The sequence below is a fragment of the Pholcus phalangioides genome, unplaced genomic scaffold, assembly GCF_987345545.1.
Source record: "Pholcus phalangioides strain wild (caught in Gottingen) unplaced genomic scaffold, Ppha-v1.0 ptg000011l_1, whole genome shotgun sequence".
NCBI lineage: Eukaryota > Metazoa > Arthropoda > Arachnida > Araneae > Pholcidae > Pholcus > Pholcus phalangioides.
This window is the reverse complement of record NW_028301604.1, coordinates 14,128,003-14,154,694: the sequence shown is the minus strand read 5'-3', so window position 1 is coordinate 14,154,694 and position 26,692 is coordinate 14,128,003. Positions and strand designations below refer to the sequence as shown.

Here is a 26,692-nt window from a genome sequence, read left to right as displayed (position 1 = left end):
TGTGTCCATAGCCTTAAGGAGCCTTTGTATTCAAATGAACATTGAATTAAAAAAAAATTCAAAATTAAAAAATAATTTTTTGGGATTTTTTATTGTGTGCTATAATTGTGTTATGGGTGCATCCCCCCACAAACTCAACATTCATCGCTACTGAGAGGCTTCATGCTATTGTTGGAATGTCTGCATATATAAAGTATTTTGTTCATAAACATTTTTTTTTTAATTTTAAAATTAGGGCTGGGAATCAATTAAAGATTAGATGATTGATAAAAAATTTTTGAATAATCAAATTTCGATGATATTTTTAGATGCTAGCCATTCATAACAAACATAGTTTTGAAATTAATTGATTCTGCAAATATGTATTTCATTTATTTTATGCACCTATTCAATAGGCATAAACTGATTGATGGGCTGGTTGAAGAGGTCAACAACTCAAAATTCCTTATTTTCAGATATTAGCGTTTTAAAGATTCACGTTGTATGGAAATCAATAGGAGTCAGCTCACATTAAATTGCTGTGGGGAGCGTATAAGCAGAGTTTGGAGTTGGGGTGCCGGAGTATATTTAGAGTATTTTCCCACCATTCTCATGGTGTGCATAACTCAAATTTAATTTTTAGAGTTGTTGCAGTCTTGAACTAGCCTGTCGAAATATAGGGGTGGATTAAGGAATTAAGGCTACTCATTTGACGTTATTTATTATGCTAAACATATTTGTCAATTCCTGGAATTTGTTTATTTGTATCTTGTCTTATTTTAAGAAAATCCGTAATTTTAGGTTGTCACTAATGTATGTCTTGTATCTCTCCATGCCAAAAAATTTGATGAAAGTGTTGATTAAAATACTTTTAAATATGGTCATTTATCTAAAATTTTTTGTGTGGGAACATAATGTAAGAGATCTAATCAGTTTTGTCAAATAAATGAAATTAGTTTACAAACTTCCAATAAAATTTTTAATCAAACTTTAATCAGATTGATCAAGTTAATTAATCAATTTATCAGACCAGCTCTTATTAAAATACACAGTGATGAATTGTAGCAAAGATAAACCTTGTATAAATATGAAAGTTATATAAATGAGGGATAGAAAAAGTTAATTCAAAACATAATGCAAAAAACTATTTTTTTATATAGAACTATAGGGTTTCGCAGAGGAGGGAGAGGGACAACACACACACACACAAAAATCAAGTTTGCCCTTCATGACAAAAATCCCAACTGGGACCCCCCCCCCCATGTTCAAACCCACATGCATTGAGACCATAGGCGTTTGCAGGGGGAACATGGGGACCCATGTGTCGCCCACCTCCTAAGCTGACCAGAAATTAAAAAGATGTTTATTATAATGATAAAAGTAAATTCCAATATATATATCGGAAAAATACCTATTATATGACATTTTAACCAATTTCTGTTAATTCAAACACTTTTGGAAGGGTGATAACTGAAAATTTCTCAGGCAGATATATGTGATATGTGATACATTGTTACTTTATGCATTTTTTAGGGCTATAATGCAGTGTCTACAAACCATGACCCATCATTGATGGCAAACAGTCTTCCACCCATGTCTAGTTTCAGGGACCCGTCCAGCCATAGATCATCTATGGCCCTTTCATCTGCCTCACCACTTTATGGTCAAACGACAACATCTCCCAGTCCATTGAGTTCCTCAGAACTTGTGAATCGAGGCTCTCAGCCTACACAAACTGGTGACACTCTAGGAAAAGCCCTTGCATCGGTAAATTTCTCAAAATATATTTTTGCTTTCATTATTTCTTTTAACATCATATGAACCACAATATACTTTTCTGTAGCAAATACTAATTATTGAATTGAGTTAAATTTATACTGGAAAGTCAAGCAAAGTTAAACTGTTTAGAGCAGAAGTGAGGCCTTTCAGAGACAACCAATTGGTGATCTGAAATGGTGGCTGCCTGCTGAGGTGACCTCTGGAGTTTGCATGCTATATCACTTGTACTCTAGGTCCACCATCATGAAAATTGGTCACATTAAATGCTTATAGTATATTTCTAAAAGCATACTGCGCAGGTGAAACTTTATAAATAATATTTTCAAGAAAAATCAAACAATACCCTATTAATATGAAAACGACTTTGAATTTGCATAGCAGGTTGACCATCTTGAACAGTAATGAGTTTCCAAAGCTGAATTCACATCTAAACTTGCTGTCATGTGGAGGACACAACCAACCTTTTTTTCAAAGAATTTTGTGAAATGGATATCAACTCTCATTTTTTTTATCTCCAAAATTGGTCATCCACTTCCTTGGCTGTCCTATACATGATGAAAAATTTGAATCATTTTTCTGTAAGAAAAAGCAGAAAAATAGACCTTAAATGTAATCCAAATAAGCACAAACATATTTATTTTTCAGTTCTTTCTTGTGAAAAGTAGTTACAGACTGTCTTCTGTAGAGGTGGTTTTAGTATTATGCTTATGGACAAGAGCAGATTAAGCCCCTTCAAAAGTCTAGCCCACTGTACTCGTCACTAAATCCACCTTTGCCTGTTGAGTCTATTGTTTTCTAAGGAAAATTGGCTGCGAAGGGAGGTTGGTGCCTAAACACATGTATCTACGTATGGAGGTTTCCTTATATTTCATCTGTTATAATTTTATATAGGTATTTATTATGCAAAAAAATTTTAATGTTAATTCAGTAGAAACTCTATAATCTAGATGCAGATCATGGACACTTTTCCTTTCACAAAGGTTTTCCCTTGATTAAATTAAAAGTCTGTTATAAAGAGGACGCCTTACAAGGAAAGATTGTCAAACAGCCAATGTTAAAGATACAAAAACTACTTTAATATAGCGAGTTAGTAAATATGAAGCCAGGGTCTGAACTAGAGGAGGGGCAACTGCCATGAGCGGCAAAATTTAGGGGGGGGGCAGAATTTTAGGAGGGAACAAAGAACACTTATGAAATTATCGAATTTTAAAGCTGTGGGGGCAGTAAACTAATGTTTGCCCTGGGCACCAAAAATCCTAGTTATGGCCATGATGAAGCTGTCATTATAACATTTAAAACAATGTCTCCAAGAAAAATCTGTTTTTCTTTTTCCTTCCCCCCCCCCCTGTTAAAAAATTGAACTAAAAGCATTCGTTATTGTCATTTATCATCATGCATGCTCCTTGTAAACATTACTTGAAGTACTTCTAACAAAAGATGGTCTTAGAAAAGTCACATCCCCCTCGCCCGCCTTCATATTTTAGATTTTAGGCTTACCGTTATATGTGTCGATTCTATTTGGCTTTTGTCTTTTCAAGACCATGGTCACTGCCAGAGCATATTTGACTGGACTTGCAGTTCAAATTCGTTTTCAAACGGCTGAATAAAACGTGCTAATTTTTTTTAATTAGCAGAAAAATATGTACAAGTTCATAAAGCCGCAGATCAGGGTTGGCAGGTTTTTGACACATGGCAGTTTTTGATGGTTTAAACCGCAGTTTAAACTGTCACGTCAAAAACCCTCCGTCAAAAACCTTTGTCAAAAACTGTCAAAAACCTCAAATATTGCTTTTCGATATAAAAATTCCCAATGAAAATGCACACGTTAATTGCATGTAATGTTTAAAGTGACTATGTTATACAAAGAATAAATATTTAATAAGATTCTAAAATAATTTTCTACTCCCGACAGAATTATTTTGGACAATATATGTTTTTTTTTCTTATAAAATTTGAATAAAGCATAACATGAACATTGAAGGGGAAACTGTGGAACGATTTGACATTCTTTGATTCAAGATGATTCTTGACCTTCCAAAATTTCTTCAACTGCTTATATATATATGCATTGATATAAACTATCTGCGGTACTCTTTTTACAACAGATAAGTGTTTAAAAAAGTTTATTACATCATGTATGTAATGTTGATTTCTGTTATTATTAAATTACCTAGATAACCACTGATACTTAAAACAATACTCTTATTGCACATAACATTGAAATATATCTAGCGATCAAAATACTAAATTGTAGGACTAAAATGTCATTTAATTTGGCAATGCTAGCTTGTATATGTCAAACTTGGTTTATTCTTACTTTTGCACTATGATATGCTACATTTACTAGTATTTATAATGCAATGGTTTTCCAATTGAAGCTGTATTCAAACATGCAAAACAAATGCTTTGGGTATCAAGTCTTGTCAGCTCTGCTTGGGTTGAAAATACTCTTTAAAGCTGTGTGAATCTAAGAATCTAATCACCCTGATCTAAGAAATTTTTAGGAAAAATTAAATGAGTTTAGTTAGTGCATTAACAGATGCTGCGTTAGAAATTTTATATGGAATAAAATTTTGGGCAGATCAGAAAATTTAAAATATCAAAATATATATTTTTCCTCAGTAATTATAATTCTGAATATAAAACCCTTTAATCTAAATAAAAGTAAGTATTTTGTTATTTAATATATCTATCAAGTTAACAAAAACTATTTGACATCATTGACAGTAAGATTTTGATAGTTTTAATACCGAGTTAGTTTCTGGGGTCAAAAACCTAACCCTGATGCCTTATCATACATATTTTGAATAAGCAGCTCTAATCCACTTAGAAATTGAACACAGGTAATGAGTAGCTTAGATAAATAAACCATAAAATTATATTTTATATGTTCTAGACTCTTATGTTGAAGAATTCAAAATTGCAAATTATAATTAATATTTTGTTTTAATTATTGTAATAAATTAATGTTTAAAAATAAAACATAGTAATATGCCAAAAAGTAAGTTTTTCATCATGTTGTATACCTATTATGTTCAAAACATTATCAAAAGGCATTCATTTAGGTTTTTGACGGTTTTCGACAGTTTTGACGGTTTAAACCAGTTTTTGACGCTTGTCATGTCAAAAACCCAACCCTGCCACAGATTCAAACAGTGAGAATTTTAATTCTTTGGCCAGTCCACTAATTCTTTTGGAGATGGACTAGGAAACTATCTCTCTCTCTCTCTCTCTCTCTCTCTCTCTCTCTCTCTCTATGCAAAAACATTTTACAGAATCTACTTTGCTATGACACCAATAATCGATTTCACGGCAGTTCTGTTCATTTGCTTATATTTGAACACAATTAGTTGAAAGACTATTATAATGTAGATATAGCAGAAATTTTCTAAAATTTATAACTTGACTGCAAAAAATTGAAATTCACTTATAACGAGAACTTTATTATAAGACAATTTTTCCTGTGATTGTGAGTTCTCACTATAACAGACTTCTAATGTATATCATAAATTTTCTTCAGCAGAAACTCACTAAAACTGGAATCTGGGTTACTCCCCCCCCCCCACTTTTTAATTTTTAATAAGAATGTAATGTTTTACATTCAGTCAAGGAAAAACCATGTGATCTGTCCAAAGAATTTATTAGTGTAAGTAGATATCTCTACCCAAACTAGGATTCAAACCCAGACCAGCACAGCCAAAGCCTAACATGCTAACTACTGCTAGGCAGTAAAGCAAATGGGAAAAAGAGATAATTCTGAAAAGTTTTTTTTAATCATGACTAGATTAACAAAAAATCTATAGGGTACACGTGATTATCAACACTGTAAGTAATGATGTGTGCTTTATTTCTTCTATTTCACTTCTGACACGCCCTGTGCTACAGTGTTAAATGGCTTCCAAAATGATCTGTGACAACATTTGAAACATTTTGTCATTTGGTAGTATATCTCTAAGACTTAGATTAGGTATTACTAGTTAGATAGCATTAAGAATAGACCAGGGCTTGACAAATTGAAAAACCTGGAGGCACTCTCTTAATTTCAAATGAACTAAGTAAGGCTTTTTGTTTTCGATAAAAACGTTCTACCGTGATTGCAAAAAATTCTTACTTTTGGGGAGATATTCCTAAATAATTTTCCTGTGAAAATGGCCATTTCTTTTTTTAATTCCCGAAATGACACCATTAAGTATGATGTAAATTTTCACCATTGTGTCAAATAAAAAAATCAATTAGGAGGAGGGAAGATAAAATTTGCCAAACAGCCAATGTCAATTCATCCAAAATTGGCAAGATGACTTTTATATGCTTTGATCATGTGTCCGGTTTTCGGCCTGATGGTGATTTTGTTGGTGTGATTTGATATGAAAATAATAATGACGGGTAAATTAAGATTCCATTTCAACTTACTGGTTGGCAATAATTGGCGACTTGGTACTAATCGACAATGGCTTGAATGATGTCAAATTTTTGCGAGGTGGAAAAATCTCTAGTTTTACTTTTGTTGATGAAAAATCCCTGTATTGGTTTCCAAAAATCCCATTTATATGCATTTTTGTGCAGAATTTGGATCTGTGCAAAAATGTCCCTAATTCTCATTCCTCAAAATTGGCAGCTATGGCGTGTGTATTTTTTCGTTTCTTCTGGAACTTGATGACCCTTTTCTATGCTGGAAGACACGCTTTCATAAAGTCAGAAAATTTTGTGTTGTGTTTAGACTCAAATTTTGTAGTTACACTGAATATAAAATTTTGAGTGTCGTTTCCGATTTTTGGTTGCACGGCGACCTGGATTTGTCAAACCCTGGAGTAGACACAGTAGACAGAATAGAGTTCAACTATAGAATCAGTCAAATTGCATTATCTGTCATTGTTTCCCAGAGTCTTCTAACTAATAAAACATGATGATCAAAAGTATAGACTGTTTTTTTTTTTATACAGTGAAACTTGTACGAATCAAAGCATCAAGAGACTGAAATAATATTTTGTTTAACAGATTTCTGTTTTATAAAGGTGCACATCAAAGCACTAATCATCGAACAGAATATCTTTTGATTCTATTCAAGACAGGTTTCTGTCTCATGCATTGTTTGTCTTAGACAGGTTTCACTGTAGTTGTGATGGTTTATTTTTACGAAAGTTTTGCATAGTTTTAATAATTTATACTCAATTTAAAGTAATTTGCTTTTTTTCCCGATAGATATATTCTGCGGAACCACCTGGAAATAGCTTTTCTTCTACACCTGCCACCCCTGTAAGCTCCCCCACTCCCCTGTCAGGTAAATACATTCTTTTTTTTATCCACCTCTTATTGACAAGGAAAAAAAAATTTGATTGTAGACTAACTATTGTGATTTGGATGAAATCTGTTGAGTAATAGCATGGCACTTCATTTTTCTAGTATTCAAGAGTACATTATTTTTTTCTGCAAGCACTGTAATTTCCTATCTATAATCCATGGCTGCTTATAGTCAGCACATTCAAATTTAACTTTTTTTTTACTTTGATAAAACATTTCATTTTATAAACCACACAGTGCAGCACATAATCCATATTATGCAAGTTTCTGGTAGCTATATTTATTGCCAATAACAAATTAAATCCTTGAAGAATGAAAGGGGTTTATGGTCATAAGTGTGTGTGACAATTCAAATTATTAAAAGCATTTTCTTTCGATTCAAACCCACCAGGGGGAAGAAACTGCAGGTGTGGTCAGACAGTGGTGAGGAATTCAGATGTTTTTAGTGTATAATCTGTGAAGTATAGGAAGGAAATATTATTTTAAAAAACACAGAAAAACTTGAAGCTGTATAGGTGGAATCAAATGTCTAAGTAGCTTTGCCGTCAAATTGGCTGTTTCTATTGTTAGGGTGTTAGTACATCATATTGATAAATATATTGTGTAGTTTTTATTTTTTATAAGTATGAACCTAATGTCCTTTCTTTTTGTTCCCCGGATTTAATTTCCCATCTGTGTACGTGATTGTGAAATAACTTCTCAATATATCATGCTTGTTTAGAAACAAAAAAATGTGATATACTGACAGTGAGTGCAAAAATACAACTAACAACTTCGTTTAAGTTCTAATGTTAATTGCATTTTTAAAGCAGTTCTACTAATAGGCACAAAATATGTAAATGCATGTTGTTATTATGAGCCATGGGTGATGAGAGACTACTACAGTTGACATTTATTTTTACAAACTAGAGCTGACTGGAACAAATATTTCATAGAATCAAAAGTTCATATATTGGAAAGACATGGTATACTGTTATGGACCAAAGAAAAAAGTAGTTCATAGAGACATGTTGATACTTAAATTAGAGGTTTGCAAAATTGAGTGGCAACTGTGTATTGTTTAGTCTGCAAAAAAAATTAAGCTTCTGGTTTTTTTAGTTACTTTTTGTACTTAGCTTCTCTATTGATACATTCATGTTTATGAAAATTGAAACATCATGGAGGAATTGTTGGATTTAAATGTAAGTTATTGAATATATTTCAATTTAAGTTGTATGCAAATACACTGCTCAAAACAATTAGGGGAGCACATGATTTTAACAAAATTACGCAAAGATGTATACCGATAAGTAACATAAAATGAATCATCCATAATTTAAAGCCTAGCAGGAAACAGAAGAAGAAAACTTCATATGCAAATCAAAGTTCATGACGTCAAATACCAGAAAAAGGAGATAAGGGCAGAAATCGGGATGTTGCAGAAACGTCTGTTTTACTGCCGTAACTGTGAAATTCGATTGCGCAGTATTTTTTTTTTGAGACAAGGTGACTTGAGGATGTCTCAACAACATGATTTACCGGAATCCATGGCATGGCGTGTTATAGGCAGACTGGAATCCGGGAAAACACAACGTAGTGTCGCGGACGCTGTTGGAGTCGCCAGAAGTGTTGTTGCAAGGCTATGGAATCGATTCTAAGAAACAGGAAATGTTAGACGTCGACCAGAGCAAGGTCGCCACGTGCCACTACAGCAACTGATGACCGGTATATACGGTTAACAGCCCGTCGAAACAGAACAGAGAATGCTATTCAGCTGCAAAGATGGTTACTCTTGGCAACAGGACGAAGGGTGTCCAGCCAAACAGTACGTAATCTGCTTCATGAGGGAGGGCTCTATGCACGTAGGCCAATGGTCTGCATTCCGTTGACCCCATGCCACCGTGCGGCCCGAAGAAGATGGGCTGCTGAACATCGAGATTGGGAGCAACATGATTGGAGCCAAGTGCTGTTTACAGACGAGTCCCGATTCAGTCTGGAGTGTGACACCCGACGTGTTCTGGTATGGAGGGACAGGGGCACTCGAAATAACCCCGCATTCGTTCGTGAAAGGTCACAATACAGACGAGCTGGTTGGATGGTATGGGGTGGAATCATCATAGGCGGACGTACGGACCTACATATCATTTTTTTACGTCTTTTTTCTGTATTGCGCATTTATACGCGTGTACTATCCATTGTATGCCAATACGTGGCTGTCTCGCACGGTTTTCTTCACTTTTTTGCTTGCTCCCCTAATTGTTTTGAGCAGTGTACATTCACATTAGTTTTTTGTGAAATCAACACGGACTGTGATAAGATCTGCCACACATCATGGTATTGAATCAAAACGAGCATTGAATATTTTTCTATCTTACTGCCTAACCAGGCTGCTTGTATCTGATCCCATAGTTCATAGTGCCTGCAGAAAATGAGTTTTTTGGACAGTTGCTGGAAGACCATGTCCCACACATGTCCAATTTAGGATGTGTCTGGCAAACAGACAAGTCGTGTAAGAATTAGTATCTGCTGTGAAGAGAAGACTGCTTAGACAATATTGATACTGTGTGCACTTCCAGATCTTCAACTTTTGCAGTTTTTCTGTGGTTCCAAACTTCTAGGCACAAATGTGAGCCGATCTCCCCGTTAAAAAGTCTTTCCACAGGGAGTAATAGGCCTACGAACAGTACAAGTATTTAGTCATTGCACTTCACTTCTGAAATATAGATTGCAGCACTGAAAAATCAGACACAGCACTATACACACACTCAGGCTGTTAGGTACACACACTTACACTTCTGGCACAACTCGCTAGGTAGTAAAGTGCCCATGGTGATAGACTTGAGTAGTGCTCGGTTTGAAAAAAAAAACAACATTCATGAGTGGTGTAACTCACTAGGTAGTGAATTGCCCATAGATGATGATAGTCCTGAGTTGTGCTCGGTTTAAAAGCATTTACCAGTAAATTGTTCCACACTCACATAGCTGTTGTGGCGCTATGTCCCACACATGCATCAACGTCACATTAAGAGAATTCTTCTCACAGGCCGATGATATGTCCCCATCCAAACTGCCATTTGTTTGTATTGCATCTTTTGACATCAATCTTTTGGCGCATCGATTCATATTGAACAAATTTTAAGCCTTATAGATGGCAGTACTGAAAATCATACACAACACTAGATACGCACTTAGACTGTTAGGTACACACACTTACACTTCCGGCACAACTTGCTAGGTAGTAAATTACCTATGGCGATAGACCTGAGTTGTGCTCGGTTTAAAAAAAAAACATTTTAAGCCTACTGTTAATGATAGAAAACTTGTCTGACTTCTCAATAGCCCTCTATTTATATGCCTTCATTAACTGTTAAGAGGTGTGTGTGCGCGCGCTATTGCTAAGCTCAGCCATGCACAATCACTGTGTTTCTGATCGTTGGCATGTCCCACCTTACTTTGTATTTCCTACTAATTTCATTCACATACACACAATCTGATAATTCCTTCATGATGATGTCATTTTCTAAAACAAGTGAATAAATTCCTGGGTGGTTTCTAAAATTTTGAGAATCAAAATATTCCTCATGATGATGATGTGAAAGTGCTGCAAACTCGTTGTATGAGTCACCAATCCAAGTCCTTTGCAGGAACTCTTTTTTTTATAAGCAAATGAAAAAAAATAATTTAAAAAATGTAAATGAGAACTGATTTTCCAGCAATGTATTTTTCTCTGGCATTGCTTGAAATTTGCTTTTATTATTTTCATTTTTAAGCTGGATATATCTATCACTTTTTCGATTCATGGATCACAAGAAATCTATATCCTTGGAAATTTGTTTTTTGTGCTATTGAAAAGTATTTGCTGTGTCATACTATACTGTATTAATTCACTTCATGTATTTGTTTTTACAGGCGTAACGCATTGGTCCCGTAGCAGTTCACATACAGCCCCTTCTCAGTCAGCTGGGTATGCAGAAAGAGCTACATTACTTCCTTTGGTATGTCAGGAATTTTGGAAATGTGCAATGATTGAAATAAATACTAGTTGGCTATTTTTTTTAACCCTCCCAGCAGCATTGAGGAAATATTTTACTTCCTTAAAAGCCTCCTTTTTTTCCTTATGTTACATAGTATCAACATGTTACATAGTATATATCACATAGTATCAACATGTTACATAGTATATATCACATAGTATCAACATGTTACATAGTATATATCACATAGTATCAACAAGCCCAAATATATTTTGTAAAGTTAATTTCCCAATAGAACACTTTCCCCTATACTCACCAGGGTGGGTTTTTTGACATGACAAGCGTCAAAAACCGGTTTAAACTGTCGAAAACCATCAAAAACCTAAATGAATGCTTTTTGATACTGTTTTGAACACAATAGGTATATGGGCCTCCAAGGAATGGCTCGGGGATCCATGATGTTCTTAAGTCAGCCACCTCGTTGGGCAATTTGCCTGTTGTGGCGTTGTATTTGTATTTGTAACATGATAAAAAAATTACTTTTTTGCATATTACAATGATTTATTTTTAAACATTAATTTATTACAATAATTAAAACAATATTAACTATAATTTGTAATTTTGAATTTTTCAACATAAGAGTGTAGAACATATAAAATATAGTTTTGTGGTTCATTTTATCTAAGCTACTGATTACCTGTGTTCAATGGAATAGAGCTGCTTATTCATAATATGTATGATAGGGGCATCAGAGAATTAGATTTTGGACTTCAGAAACTATAAATCAGTAAAAACTTGTTGTCAATGTTGTCAAATAGTTTTTTTAACCTGATAGATATACTAAATAAAAAAACACTTTTGGTGAAATAAATTAAGAGAATTTGCATATTTTATCGAATTTCGTGAAAAGAACTGAACTGAATGTAAAATCACTGCTTCTAGACAAAAATGCAAATCTTGTACGTCAAATACGCAAGCTGCGACAACCCAGCATATCTACCCAGGATTCTGGTCTGGTGAAATCGGTGCAATCGATACACAAAGGAGAAAGACAAATGATTTCAAAGAAATTTCTAGTTTTTAACAAAAGTAAATTTATTAATTCTTTAACAATTAAATAGGTTACGAATAACAGAATTATTTCTCAATTTTCATACCATACACCAATGCAAGTCCGTTGTCTCATCAATCTAGTCCGACTGCAGGAGTTTGACGATCATTATCGGGTCACACAAGCCGTGACGTCATCAACCTTGAACGGAAAGTCATGATCCGAGACGAGGCCTCACGTGGCGGGAAGAGCTGCAAACTCAATGGCCGAAATGACGATCGGAAGCAATGATTGATGCGGAACCATTCATCGACCTTGACGGAAGGTCATGATCCAAGGCTCACGTGGCAGCAAGAGCTGCAAACTCAATGGCCGAGACGACGATCGGAAGCGATGATTGATGCAGAACCATACGACGGGCGGAGGAACGATGACAGGAACCGGGATGACAACGATTGACTAGAGACGTGGCATGATGGGTCCGGAACCAGATGGCGATGTATAAGCACCAGTGAGACAAACTATTTCATTTTTCAGATGACTCACCCAAAGGCGATCACCTTCACCTAAAGTGATGTATTCTGAGTTGAAAGGCGAGGACGAATGCGAGCTAATGCGACGTGGCTCCGTGTATTTATGCCTATAAAAGGAAATACGGAACGATCCAACTCCTGGGACCGACCATCTCAGAAAAATACACATCAGAGCACAACCAATAGGAAAATACAACATCTAATTTACATAAATAAATGACAATAGATTTTTTATAGGAACTTTCACAAAAATAAGAATGGCAACAACAATAATTAAAAATGGCGATGTGATCAAGATCGCACATTTTACCGACTAATTAAATCAACCGTGCAGTGGTTATAAAAGGTAAGATAACATAACAAATTCTATTAAAGATTATACAATTACAACTATATAAACATGTTTCAAAAATAAGAGATAGGGGCAGGTTTGGCAAATTCCCCAAAGGTTCCCAACTATTGTTACAAAGTGTACACGTGTGTGTAGGCTGAACCAGTAGAGAAACAGGCTTTATAAGCGCCCGTAAGTTAAGACGCATTTCGTTCGCTAGCACACCTCGGCGAATTTCTTAGTGTTATTTTGCAGCAATCGGTTAATTTCAAATTGTAACAGTAAAAATGAGTAACCACCAACGTTTAGATGATGGAATGAGGTGGTGAATTGTGGGGAGGCTAGAAGCAGGCCAATCTCAAGTCCAGATTTGTAGAGAGTTCAGTTAACGCCCAGCGGCGTGTGTAACTTATGGAAACAGTTCCAGGATACCGGATCCATCGAGAGAAAGCCTGGGCAAAGTCGTCCAAGAGCCACGACGGCCAGAGAAGATCGCCATTTGTCGATTATAGCGAGGCGTAACAGGAGTGCTACAGCTTCTCGGCTCTCTCGTGACTTGCATGCAGCCACAGGAACCCGTGTATCAAGGGTGACTGTTTCCAAACGACTTCATGAGAGAGGGTTGTTTGCAAGAAGACCTGCTGTTTGCGTCCCGCTCACTTCTACGGACAGGAGAATCCGTTTATCATGGTACAGAGAGCATAGTGATTGGAGTATGGATCAATGGGCAACCGTTCTCTTCACTGATGAGTCCCGGTTCAGCCTAAGCACCGATTCTCGCCCTACATTCATATGGAGAGAACCAGGGACCCGCTACCTACCCTCCAATGTCCGCGAAATCTACCATTATGGCAGAGGAGGTTTAATGGTCTGGGCAGGCATCATGTTGGATGGCCGCACATCTCTCCATGACTTTGAAAGAGGCACTGTGACTGGTGTGAGGTATAGGGATGAGGTCTTGGAGCCCTATGTTTGCCTTTTCAGGGGTGCAGTTGGCCCTGAGTTCATTTTAATGGACAATAACGCGAGGCCACATAAAGCTCTTCTGCTCGACGATTTTCTAGAGAGTGAGGATATTTGCCGGATGGATTGGCCAGCCAGATCTCCAGACCTTAACCCTATAGAGCATGTCTGGGACGCTCTGGGGAGGGCAATTGCAACTCACAACTCCCCTCCAGGAACCATCCAGGGAATGAAAACAGCGTTGCTGAACGAGTGGGGCCAATTGCCACAGGAAATGATAAACTGCCTTATTTCAAGTATGAAATCATGCTGCGAGATTTGTATATCTGTAAGAGGGGACCATACCCCCTATTAACCCATTTTTTTGTTTATTCTGCAACCGCTGTTTCATACCTTCCGACTCCAAGGAGTGTTACGCAGTACAGTAGTTCTAGAGATAATCGACCAAGTCTGCAAATTCTCTTAATTCTTACACCAGTGTAGATTAAAGGGTTTCATATTCGGAATTATAATTACTGAGAATCTATTTTGATATTTTAAATTTTCTGATCTGCCCAAAATTTTATTCCATGTAAAAATTCTCACACAGAATCTGTTGATACACTAATTAAACTCATTTATTTTCATCTAAAAATTTCTTAGAGCTCAGGGTTTATAAATTCACAGAGTTTTAAAGAGTATTTTCAACCAAAGCAGAGCCGACAGGACTTGATACCCAAAGCATTTGTTTTGCACATTTAAAATTAAATACAGCTTCAATTGAAAAATCATTGCATTATAAATGCTAGTAAATATACCATATCATAGTGCAGAAGTATAACTAAGTTTGACTAAGGATAAGTTACAGGAGTTTCTTAAGCTTCATGTACAAGCTAGCATTGCCAAATTAAATGACATTTTAGTTCTACAATTTAGTATTTTGATCACTAGATATATTTTAATGTTATGCACAATAAGAGTATCTCAGTGATTATCTAGGTAATTTAATAATAACAGAAATGAACATTACATATATGATGTAATAAACTTTTGTAAACATTTATTTGTTGTAAAAAGAGTACAGCAGATGGTTTATATCATGGCACATACATAAGCAGTTGAAGAAATTTTGGAAGGTCAAGAATCATCTTGAATCAGGGAATGTCAAATCATTCCATAGTTTTCCCTTCACGGTTTATGCTATACTTTATTCAAATTGTATATATTTTATTTTTAAAAAAACCATATATATTTTGTCCAAAATAATTCTGTAGAGTAGAAAATTATTTTAGAATCATGTTAAATATTTATTCTTTGTATAACATAGTCACTTTAAACATTACATACAATTAACGTGTGCATTTTCAATGGGAATTTTTATATCGAAAAGCAATAGTTAAGGTTTTTGACAGTTTTTGATGTGACAGTTTAAACTGTCAAAAACTGCCAGGTGTCAAAAACCTGCCAATCTTGCTCCTCACTTTGCATCTGCGGAAAATTGGAAAAAATACTACTTCAAAATATGTGGTATTTTACAGTATGTTTAGTGATCTCTATTCTGCTGCGCAAAGGGTTAAACTCTGAAATGAAGTATGAATTACCTCATTATCAACATTTATGTAAACCTTTTTGAAACTGCTGTGTGACATTTCTATAATGATATTTGATATAAAAACCTAAATATTGTTTTGAATTTTGTATTGTACAAAAACATATCTACTGATGTTTTTCACCAAGACTCAGGTGTTAGCTTTCTCTCTTTGCAAAAAAAATAAAATTCAAGTTTTAATATGACTACAGAAATAACTGTTTAAGCCTGACATTCATATGAACAAAAACTAATAATTTGAGGTTAATTCAAATCTTGATATTTAATTAAAGGTACAATTATTTTTCACAACTTTATTTTTTTTATTACACTGTCTGGATAAAAAAAAAGTTACATACTGTAATAATTTATTGGACTGCCTTTAGCAAGAATTGCAGTAAACATTCAAAGTGGGATTGCTTCTATGAGGTTGAGAATAAATCAAGATCTATCAGACCACAAGATTCTTTTTCACTGCGCATTTATTAGAATGTGCATTTTCATTTCATTGCATTTGATTTTATTCATTTTTACTGAGAAGTATTTTTCAAACATTATATTGGTCTGCCTATAAGGTTCCAGAAACTTTTTCCACCTGAAATTGAAATGTATTCTCATTACAAATTTCATCATTTTGAAAGTAAATCGCAACTACTGATGTACGAAAATACTATCAATGATTCAGGACTGAATGTTGGAATTTGTGTGTCCAATTTTCTCTTATTCCATAAGATAAAATAATGAAATTATACTTTACTGTGTTGCATTTTGTTTTCCAAGTTCAATTCTTAATTCCGCTCATAATTTTTAACCACATATCAATTTTGTATATAGTAAGCAGTAAATTTATTCATGCTTTTAGACACTCATCCATACTGCACTTGCCAAACAAAAATGGTCTTAAAGTGTGTGTATTTCCTCTGAATTATTGGTTTGAACTTCAAATTCATTGATAGATATACACTGAAGAGCCAAAAAAACTGGTAAACCTGCCTGATATCATGTAGGGCCCCCGCGAGCTCGCAGAAGTGCGGCATTGGCATGGACTCAACTAATGTCTGCAGTAGTGCCAGAGGTAATTGACACCATGAATCCTGCAGGGCTGTCCATAAATCCGTAGGAGTAAGAGGGGGTGGAGATCTCTTCTGAACAGCATGTTGCAAGGCATCCCAGATATGTTCAATAATGTTCATGTCTGGGGATTTAGGTGGCCAGCGGAAGTGTCTAAAGTCAGAAGAGTGTTCCTGGAGCCACTTTGTAGCAATTCTGGACGTGTGGGGTGTCGCATTGTCCTGCTGAAATTGTCCAAGTCCGTCGGAATGCACAATGGACATGAATGGGTGCAGGTGATCAGACAGGATGCTTACGTACCTGTCACCTGTCAGAGTCGTATCTAGACGTATCAGGGGTCCCATATCACGCCAACTGCACACGCCCCATACCATCACAGAGCCTCCACCAGCTTGAACAGTCCCCTGTTGACATGTAGGGTCCATGGATTCATGAAGTTGTGTCCATACCCGCACACGTCCATCACCTCGAAGCAATTGGAACCGAGACTCGTCAGACCAGGCACCGTGTTTCCAGTCCTCAACAGTCCAATGTCGGTGTCGTCGGGCCCAGGCGAGGCGTAAAGCTTTGTGTCGTGCAGTCATCAAGGGTACGCGAGTGGGCCTTAGGCTCCGAAAGCCCATATCGATGATGTTTCATTGAATGGTTCACACGCTGGCACTTGTTGATGACCCCGCATTGAAATCTGCAGCAATTTGCGGAAGGGTTGCACGTCTGTCATGTTTAATGATTCTCGTCAGTCGTAGTTGGTCCCGTTCTTGCATGATCTTTTTCCGGCTGCAGCGATGTCGTAGGTTTAATTTTTTACCAGATTCCCGATATTCACGGTACACTCGTGAAATGGTCGTACGTGAAAATCCAAATTTCATCGCTACCTCGGAGGTGCTATGTCCCATCTCTCGTGCGCCGACTATAACATCACTTTCAAACTCATTTAATCTTGATAACCTGCCATTGTAGCAGCAGTAACCGATCTAACAACTACTCCAGACACTTGTTGTGTTATATAGGCGTTGCCGACCACAGCGCCGTGCTCTGATTGGTTCCATATCTCTTTATTTGCATACGCATGCCTTTACCAGTTTTTTTGGCTCTTCAGTTTATATATACGCAGTGAAACCTGTATAAAACTGAACGTCAAGAGACTGAAAATATTTTCTGTTCCAGACAGGTTTCCGTTTCATAAAAGTGCACACAAAAACACATGCAGTGATTTATATTATTTATTTATTATTTCTGTCATTTTATGAAACTTAGAGCGTAGACAGAGCAAAATATAAAAATTTTGAGCATAGCACCTTAACTACTATAAACCGACAACTATTAAACAGAGAGATGTATATTATTTTGAATTTTTTCATATTTGCTGTTTCGAATTACTATACATTTGAAATTGCATATTTAATACGCTAATAGTTAAATTTCAGTATAAAACATTCTCCTGAATAGCAATAGAATAAACATTAACTTTTGTCAAAAATTAAAAAATTTTGGCATTTAAAATAAAAAATTGAGAAATCGCATACTTTTTAAAAAACAATGACAATAATGATAAATGACCAATAATTTTTGAGAAAGGAAAATTCTACATCTCTGTAACACTTTAATTTTGCTTTTCTCTTGCCTCTGTGATCTCCTTTTTTGTGTTTAAATTCAAGATATGCTTCTCGCGGCTGGTCGCCATCTCTACACAGAATCGCTAAATTGTGAACAATGATTTTCTCCCTTGCCTATTCCTCTCCCGAACTAGTTTAAATGGCAATTATGAACATTTTACCAAGAAACAGGAGTGTTTTAAACAAAAACCATTTCCATCTTAGATGAAATGCTAAATAGGGTTTTCCTGAATTTTGAATAGTAAATCCACTTCCACTCAAGCCCTTACTTCCAGAACCAATTCAGATAAATGATAAGCATTCATCATTTTCTAAGAAGTAAAAGAGTTTTTCCTAGCAAAAAGGGGGATCAGTGGGACTTTATTTCCTCCCATCCAAAGGACAAAAACTTTCACTTGGCCAAGAAAAAATTTCTGTTTCTGCATTAGACAGTTTCCATCTTAAAGCATAAGATGGCCCCATATTCTCATAATTTATATTCCCATAATTAAAAAGCATTAATTATCCATTAGACTATTTTTCTATTGCGTTCAAACAGGTTTCTGTCTCATACAGTGTCTGTCTTAGACAAGTTTCACTGTATTTCAATAATTTGCAAACATTTTCTAGCCATTAAAAATTGATAGAAGGGGGGGGGGGCTCGTATTCAGTTGAACAGGCTTGTCATTGTTTTATTTATTTTATTCTTGTTTATTTTTGCATGCAATTTCTATTGATTTTTTTTCTTAGTTTGGCCTGGGTTATTTTTGATTTATAGCAAACTAGACTTGAAGACAGACTTGATGAAGCCATACATATTCTCAGAGATCATGCTGAGGTAGTGTATTATTTCTTTTCGAACTTTGCATACAATTCTTTAGTAGCCCATCTTTCTTATGTGCATGAGCTTCAACCTACATGTTATTCATATTTACAGTTATTCCTTTTTTTTCAAGTTATCAAGTTATTTAACAATTTTTTTTCGACCAAGTTCATTCAGTCAGACCTTGCTATTATGTCTATCACTTTTCAAGTCATGGTGCCTATAATGTTAGGTTTTAAGAAGCCCCTGCGCGCACGCACGCCACATTACTATAACTAACCTTGCTCGTGTACCTTTGAGCTGTGGTTTAATAACTCAGAAGAAAGACTGTGTTAGTTATATTAATCACATAAATAATGTATAATTAATATGGTAATTCATTGTAATTTCTCTAAGGAGCAAGTAATATTTTTGGAACTGTGCTCTTAACTGATAGAAATTTTTAATTTACTGGACTACCTCAAAAAGGGTTGAGAAACACTGTTCTATAGTCAGTGTAGTTAAATTTTTTTCTATTTATAAAACATTGAAAAATCTTACTATTTTCAATCTTTAACCGTTTAAAGGCCAATGTTCCATAAATGGAACATAGTTTTTATTTACAAAAATATCAGATAAAAATTAATTCAAACATTTCCGGTTTTTTATCGTATACAGAGGAGAGTTCAAAGTATTTTTTGAAATAAATCTGGAAACTTCAGGTTGATATAAACATTTTTGATGGAATTTTGAAATTTTACATTTTTTGGGCATTTTTCCCCCTAGGGGCCGTTCAAGTATTACGTAAGCAAATTTTTAGCCATTTTTGACCCCCCCCTTTTCCCCCCCCCCCTTCCTTGTCAGCAAACTTTCGTCATCAGCTGTGCCCCTCTGAATCCTAACTCATATTTTCATAAAGGGTGGTTGCTGACGTAAGCATTATCCAAACCTCCCCCCTCCCCCCCCCTTGTCAACAAAAGTCAGCAAAATGGAACCCCCCCCCCCATCGATGATGATGTAATACTTGAACAACCCCTTATTTGGATTAAAATTTGCCAAAATTTCAATTTTGAAGTAAATTGAAAATTATATTGTGTGTGTTTCTACCACTTAATATATCAATCAAAGTAAATCAATTAGTTTCTTTGTACTGTTAAACGTTAAAGAGCTACGTGCATTCAAAAATGCATGTTTCATTTATGGAACATTGGTTTTTCAAGAGAGCGGGATTCTAGGGATATCTAATGTGCAGTGCGCCTGCTTCAATTTTCCGTTTGAACCCCAGGGTGTTGTCATCCTTCGACATGTGTATAGGGGCTAATTCTGGGTGATATGACTTAGAGGAATGTGCTTCCTGGGGTGGATTGTTTATATTGGGCAAGCACGTTTTTATTCTTGTATTCTTAGAAATGTATGTTTTTGCTAACTGCAGACTAATCAAACCGAGTTCGACAATCGTAGATAGTGTTGTGTTCAGCTGAGTGTAACCATATCAAAAAGATATCTCACATTAGAAGAAGCTGTAAGATATTTAAAAACTCTTTCAGATTCCGAATTAGATGATGTAGATATATGCCAATTACGTGTTAATGAAAATGGGAAAATCATGGATGAAGATGATATTGTTTAAAATGATCTAGCATCAACGGTTCCAGCTGATGTATGTGAAATGCTAGGTAATTTTAAAACAACAAGGATGAGGTGTTAGAAAACTCCTGAAATGTGTTCTTCAAAAAATGTAGGGCAGAAGAAAAAAATAGCAAAACATAAGTGCAACACTCAAGTTTCAAGAAAAGGCAAAACAGTTTTGAGCAATCTGAAAAAAAATTATTGAATAGGATAAAAAAATTCTTTCTAGAATCCGATCAAAACCTCAGCTCTGGATTCCATTGGAAAAGATTTGCCATATGACCATTATAGCACAGTTGGAAAATTCAATCAGAGTTGCTAGAAGCGGATCGTATCTCACATTTGGAATTCTGAAGAGAAGTGACAACGGACCTTCTGCGAATGAAGGAGAAAGATAGGACGTCTTCCTTCCTACAATATTATGTCTGCGACGCAAGGATGGTATGCTGTTTGCGAAAAAAACACTATGTATATATGCTAACAATGTGACAAACGGGTCCATCAAATATATATGTTTTCCTTTTTTTATCACGGACATTAGAAAAAATTTGAATTTTCTGCATTCATTTTTATGTTTAAAAACCCAGTATGTGTTACGAATTTGAATTTTTAGTAGAAAATAGAAATTTTGTGTGATAACTGTACTTCAGAAACAAATAATCGTGCGAATTTAGGCGATACCAGTTTCCGCTTTCACCTCTCCCCTAGTGCCAATATTCCATTTATAGAACATCGTGAAAAACAAAGAAAAATTTTTTTTTCTTTCAAATTTCAAAGTTGATCTATGTATAGGCATGCAAAAGGACCAAATTTCAAAACAGTAAGTGACTTTGTTCATAGTTCGGCCTTTAAACAATTAAAGACATTCTTGTTTCTTCCAGATCTACTTAGTTTCAATAAGAGCTCTATTTTAAACTTGATTAAAAATTGAGAAGCTTTTATGAAGTTCTAATCACCAAACTTCATTTATTCAAGCATGATTTCAATAGCTTGACTGACTTACTACTGAGTCTTTTTCCCCCCATCATGGCTCTACATAATCATTGGATCGGTCAGTTCCTTTCAATAATAGTGTGGTATATTCTCTAGTGCTGTTTTTATTCGGGTAATTAATGCCATGTGCTTTTTTTTTTTTTCTTATAGCACATTTCTTACTATTTATGCTCCACCATCTATCTCACTTTTAATGATATACATGAGCTTTTTCTTTTGCCTCTCTCAAACAGCAAAAAACTTCTTTTCATTACTATGATACATTCATCCAATGAGGCTAAAGATAGTTTTAGTATGATCATTAAAAAAGAACGTAAACAGTCATTTCGTTATTCATAGGCATTTGAATGGTGAAAAATTTCTACATGTGTGTACTCATACTAAGTGCACTGTGTTCTTGAACTCAACTTTTTTTCCCAACGTACCTAAACTGTGTTATTAAACACATGAGAGCTATAACATTGCCAACCAGGGCTGTACAAACCTACAAAAATTTACCTTCCTTATTGGGAATGCAACTTAAAATAATAAATACATGACAAAATAAGTATTTTATATTCTAGAAATTGAAATATATGTTTTAAAAAAATGCATTCCCTTTCAAAATTTTAGCATGTCTCAGGTATGTCAGGTATGCATTACTGCTAAAATTTAATCAGCAAAAGCAAAAATACTCATAAAAACAAATGTTTTTATTCCTCTTTTTTTTTTTCTTTTTTTTTTTTGGCATTTACGTAGGTCATAGAACGAAGCAAAAGAGACTACTGAGTCGCAAAGAAATTAGGAAATCAAAACAGTGATAGGAGAGAAAATCGTATATTGAGTCACAAAAAGTTCAATGGAGGAGGTTGGCTAATACGGAATGTGACGACCTAGTCTCTGCTGGATATACACAGGCTCGACAATGTCGATCCATACAAGTGATAAGATTATTGATGGTAGTCTGGGGTATCAAGGTTCATTCACATAAAAGACATGTTCGTGGCTCATTGAGGCTTCTGTGAGTGCCATGAAAAGGTTGTCTTTCAGGGAAGTCCAATATGTACTTTATAGAGTTCAAGAAGAAATGAATGGCATATGAGTCAGTGTTTCAGACTGAACACAAAATGCTTGACACTGTGTGTGTTAACCATTGTATTATTGTCCATAAACATGGCATCAGGTCTGGCAACAGAAAGAAATAGTGGGAACATATGGTGTAAGAATATTATCTCTATATGCATTGTGTTTCTAAACCTCTAGTGAAGACATGAAGTTCAAAGTGGAAGCCAATAGCAATTTCTGTTAAGACTATCATCGCCATCACTGTAGGCATGCCTTTTGTGGATGCCATAGGTCTATTAAACTAGTCGATTTCTAGGCATTTTCCACATTCGTATCTGCCAGGAGTCGCTGTGTAGACCAAACCAAGAATGTTCCCTATTGTTGTAGGGGTTCATAAAAGGTGATCTCGAGACCAGTTCAACCTTGCCCTGTGGTGTAAGGACATCAATGAGATGCTGATCACTGGTTGTCTCTCATATAGATGGCCCTCATGCAGCTGTTGAAAAAGTTTATTGTGTGATACTGCTTTTACTGTCAAAGTTGTAAGTCCTGAACCAAATTGACAAGATGTGTGTGATCTGTGATGTCATGTTTAACTGCTTCGCTCACAAGTGATTGGTGAGAAATTTGGATGATTTCTGCTTGACAAATTGGCAATAAATATAATACAAGTTTTAATAACCTTGTTCTAACGTAATGGCATTTTAGAAAAAGGAAGGGGAAAAAAAGTAGGAAAGTAAGAAGAAAATGTATGAAAGAGGAAAGCAGTATATATTGCTATACTCTCTCTTTTATCTGTAATACAGTACAACCTATTTATCCTTAGAATAGAAGTTTTCCTCCTCATCATGGAGATGAAAAGAACTGCTTTTTTTGTAGGGTTGCAACAAAGTTTTGTGGTGATGGGGAAAGAAAACAGATAGATTTGTTTGAATTCATTCCACTGGCGTTTGGACGCAATATTACGTCCTTGACCGTAAAGTGGTTACAAACACAAGTTATGATCATTGCGGATAGCTGTAACTCTTGGACATCCTCTCACGAGTGTTCTTGACACTGCACTAAAATTTTGATAGTGGTTCATTGGCGACTAATGATCTAGCGGTTGACTTTAGTGCTTGCTCCACCTCACTCTGAGACGTCCCATCACATATCACTTAAATGATGCAGTGTATTCGTATTTTAAGATTTGGCTATTCAACTTTTCCTTTACAACAATGCAATGAGACAATACAGAACCTGTTAAAATGATGCCATTTATGTACTGAATTTATTGCACCCTGCTTTATTGCCAATCCTGCTATTATGCAAATTTTTTGTTGCCTATTGTGATCTGCATTATAACACACTGCCACATTGGAAATAAAATATTGTTAACAACCCAAGATATTTCGGGGTGACCGAAATAAAGCAGATCAAGTTTGACGAAGATATCTCTGGATTGCTGCTGTAAGGGTTATAACCAAATATTATAACTTCAATGATAATATGTTCTTTTAATATAATATAACCCTTCTCAGTATTTTTAATGCATGCATCATTAAACCTTATGTTATCTAAGCATTTTTTTTCCTTGGTTCTTTTTTACTTTCTGTGAAGTTTTGAAATTTTGTATCCTGGATAATCATAATTCTATTATATTTCCATTTATATTTAACAATTATTTTTTCAGTTTTTTCAACTGGTGTGCTACACAAAAATATAACTTCTGATGTGAAGAGTTGTCATTAACCATGAACATAGACATATGATATGCTTCAGTGACTTTATAATATTATGTAGTCATAAAATAATATGACCTTTTTAATAATATTTTTCAGACATATAAGACAGTCATATATAATATTTTTTATTGATTTTATGTTACGAGATTTAAAGAATATATATTATTAAGCATTTATTTTGTATTTGGAACAGCAGTCTAGAGGAGTGATGGAAGAGAGACTAGATGATGCAATCAACATATTGAGGAACCACGCTGAAGGTCCAGCTCTTCAGACTGTCCCTCCAACATCATCATTAAATGATATTTCCCCGGTTACTGCACATTCCAATGGGCTTATAGGAACACCACCATATCCTGGCATTGCAGTTATTCCTATAGACCCACATGTGGTAAGCCTATGTACATATATAGTAACAATTCAACTGTATTGAAATTAGAATTGCTTTAAAATGGGATGAGATTATGCCATCCTGAGATTAAGCAAGCGAAAGTCCTCTAGTGGCTTGTTAGCAAAGCTATTCAGTTTTCTGATTAGGAGATAGTGGTATTTTAGTACAAAGCAACAAACGTTACCACGCTTCTCTGGTGAGAACTCCAATTTTTATTAACATTTCACTGTGGAGTGTCTCTGCTTCCAGGTAAGTGGTGTGAGGATGTGCCAGGATCAATTCCATGGATGTTATCAATAAGAAAAAGAGGTAGCCTAGTGAGGTGTACAACAAAAAAAAAACTCCTCAATCACCCCCAACCACTTGAGATTTTTTTCTGCACCAATCTCAGCCAATTATGTTGGTAAATAAAGAAATAGCATTTAAAAAAACTCAAAACATGGCATGATCTCACCTCATTTTACAGTGCCTCTATCCTTTAAACTCAGGGGTAAACCATACATTAAAGTCTTACTGAAGTACTCAAAGGCGAGTATATCTACAGCAGTAGTCTTCAACCTCGTAGCTGGTCAATTTTTCGCATTCAACTTGTCGCACTGAACTCGTCACAGCTCCAATTCTTCGCCGTACAAGTTTGCCGCCATGTCAATTCATTGTGACGTCAATTTATATATTACAGCACAGAATCAATTCGTCGAACCGTCGCTTCTTCACTGTACATGTTCCACGTGAGCTTGTATGTAGGTTTTTGTCTTACACGTGAAATAAAAAACATGAACAAAAGTGTAAACACAGTTAACTGAAAATAATTATTTTTTGTCAATGCAGAAAGGTCATTGGAATTAAAATTACAATATCAATTACATTTAAAAATTTGAAATGTTAAATAATTGGTTTTTGCTGTGATAAAATTTCAATATCATACGGAAAAAATTTGGTTTGTATGATATTCCCCAAATTACAGTGAGCCTATCTTTAACGGTAAATTTCTATCTGCCCCATGGGCTTGAGAGTTTCTCCCTCCCCCCACTCCAAGAGTCACCAACATTTACCATTACAGTATCTCCATAAGAACCTGAAATAATCAATTAATTAATATTTCGATTAAATTTATTAAATTATTATTTATCGAACCATTTATTATTAATCGAATTATATAAAATAATTATTTATTAAAATTATATTTAATTTTCACTGTATAAGCTGCACTTCCCGCTTTTGTTGGGTGCAGATCAAGGGTAGAAATGTACAGTACTTACGAATGACGATTTGATGAAGTTTTCATATTGCCCACAGGATGAGCACCGACAAAGACCATGTAATCACCAATAAGAAAGATGACTATGGGTCAGTCGCATAGATATAATCATTAATCTTATGTTTATAATCAGTCACATATCTTTGGCTGGCTTGTTTGAATATTTTCATATAGTTTTCATTAGCATCTAAGCTTTTGGTACAGGGTTGGTTTGCTTGGTCTACATTTTTCTGTTGGCAAAAACGTTTAATGCAATTGAATGAATTAGCCTATTATTAGTTTTCTTTAAGTTTTTTGTTGTATCATAAAATAGAGATGCAGATTATATGGATGACAAAAAATAATGTAGTACTTTTTAAATTAAATTGTTTGAATTCAATTTAAACTGCGATAAATTGAAATCTTCTACGTGTCGTTAAAAAAAAGTTATGATAGTTTCGAATAGCATCACTTGTTATTCTATTAATCATCATCAGGCTTTTTATTTCGGTATACATGTTAGATAAGTGTTTAAATAAAATGTTACTCAAAGGTACTGAAAATTAATAAAGGTTTAGATATTGTGGAGTGTTTATATGTACGATATGAATTTTTTTTTTAATTGAAATTATCCTGATAAATGTAGGCTATAATCAGAGGCGGATTTATAGCTTTACCACCTGTGTGGGCTATTCAAACCTTGCCTCCCTCATACCTTTCTAATTCGTGTTCTTGATCACCTGTTACTCAAT

The 26,692-nt window shown here is 35.1% G+C and overlaps 1 protein-coding gene across 8 annotated transcripts in view; it reads left to right on the top strand.

The window, feature by feature from the left end:
* Positions 1–26,692, top strand: part of LOC149080092 (transcription factor 12-like) — a 165,408-nt gene that overhangs the window by 105,066 nt on the left and 33,650 nt on the right. For 4 of the 8 annotated variants that reach the window (XM_089239080.1, XM_089239078.1, XM_089239084.1 and 1 more), the window contains 5 exons: positions 1,513–1,746; positions 6,958–7,036; positions 10,945–11,030; positions 18,899–18,958; positions 24,506–24,703. In XM_089239080.1, coding sequence (XP_089095206.1) covers positions 1,513–1,746; positions 6,958–7,036; positions 10,945–11,030; positions 18,899–18,958; positions 24,506–24,703 — 657 coding nt within the window. The remainder of the gene's footprint in view (positions 1–1,512; positions 1,747–6,957; positions 7,037–10,944; positions 11,031–18,898; positions 18,959–24,505; positions 24,704–26,692) is intronic. The other 4 variants (XM_089239081.1, XM_089239079.1, XM_089239083.1 and 1 more) reach the window with 3 other exon arrangements.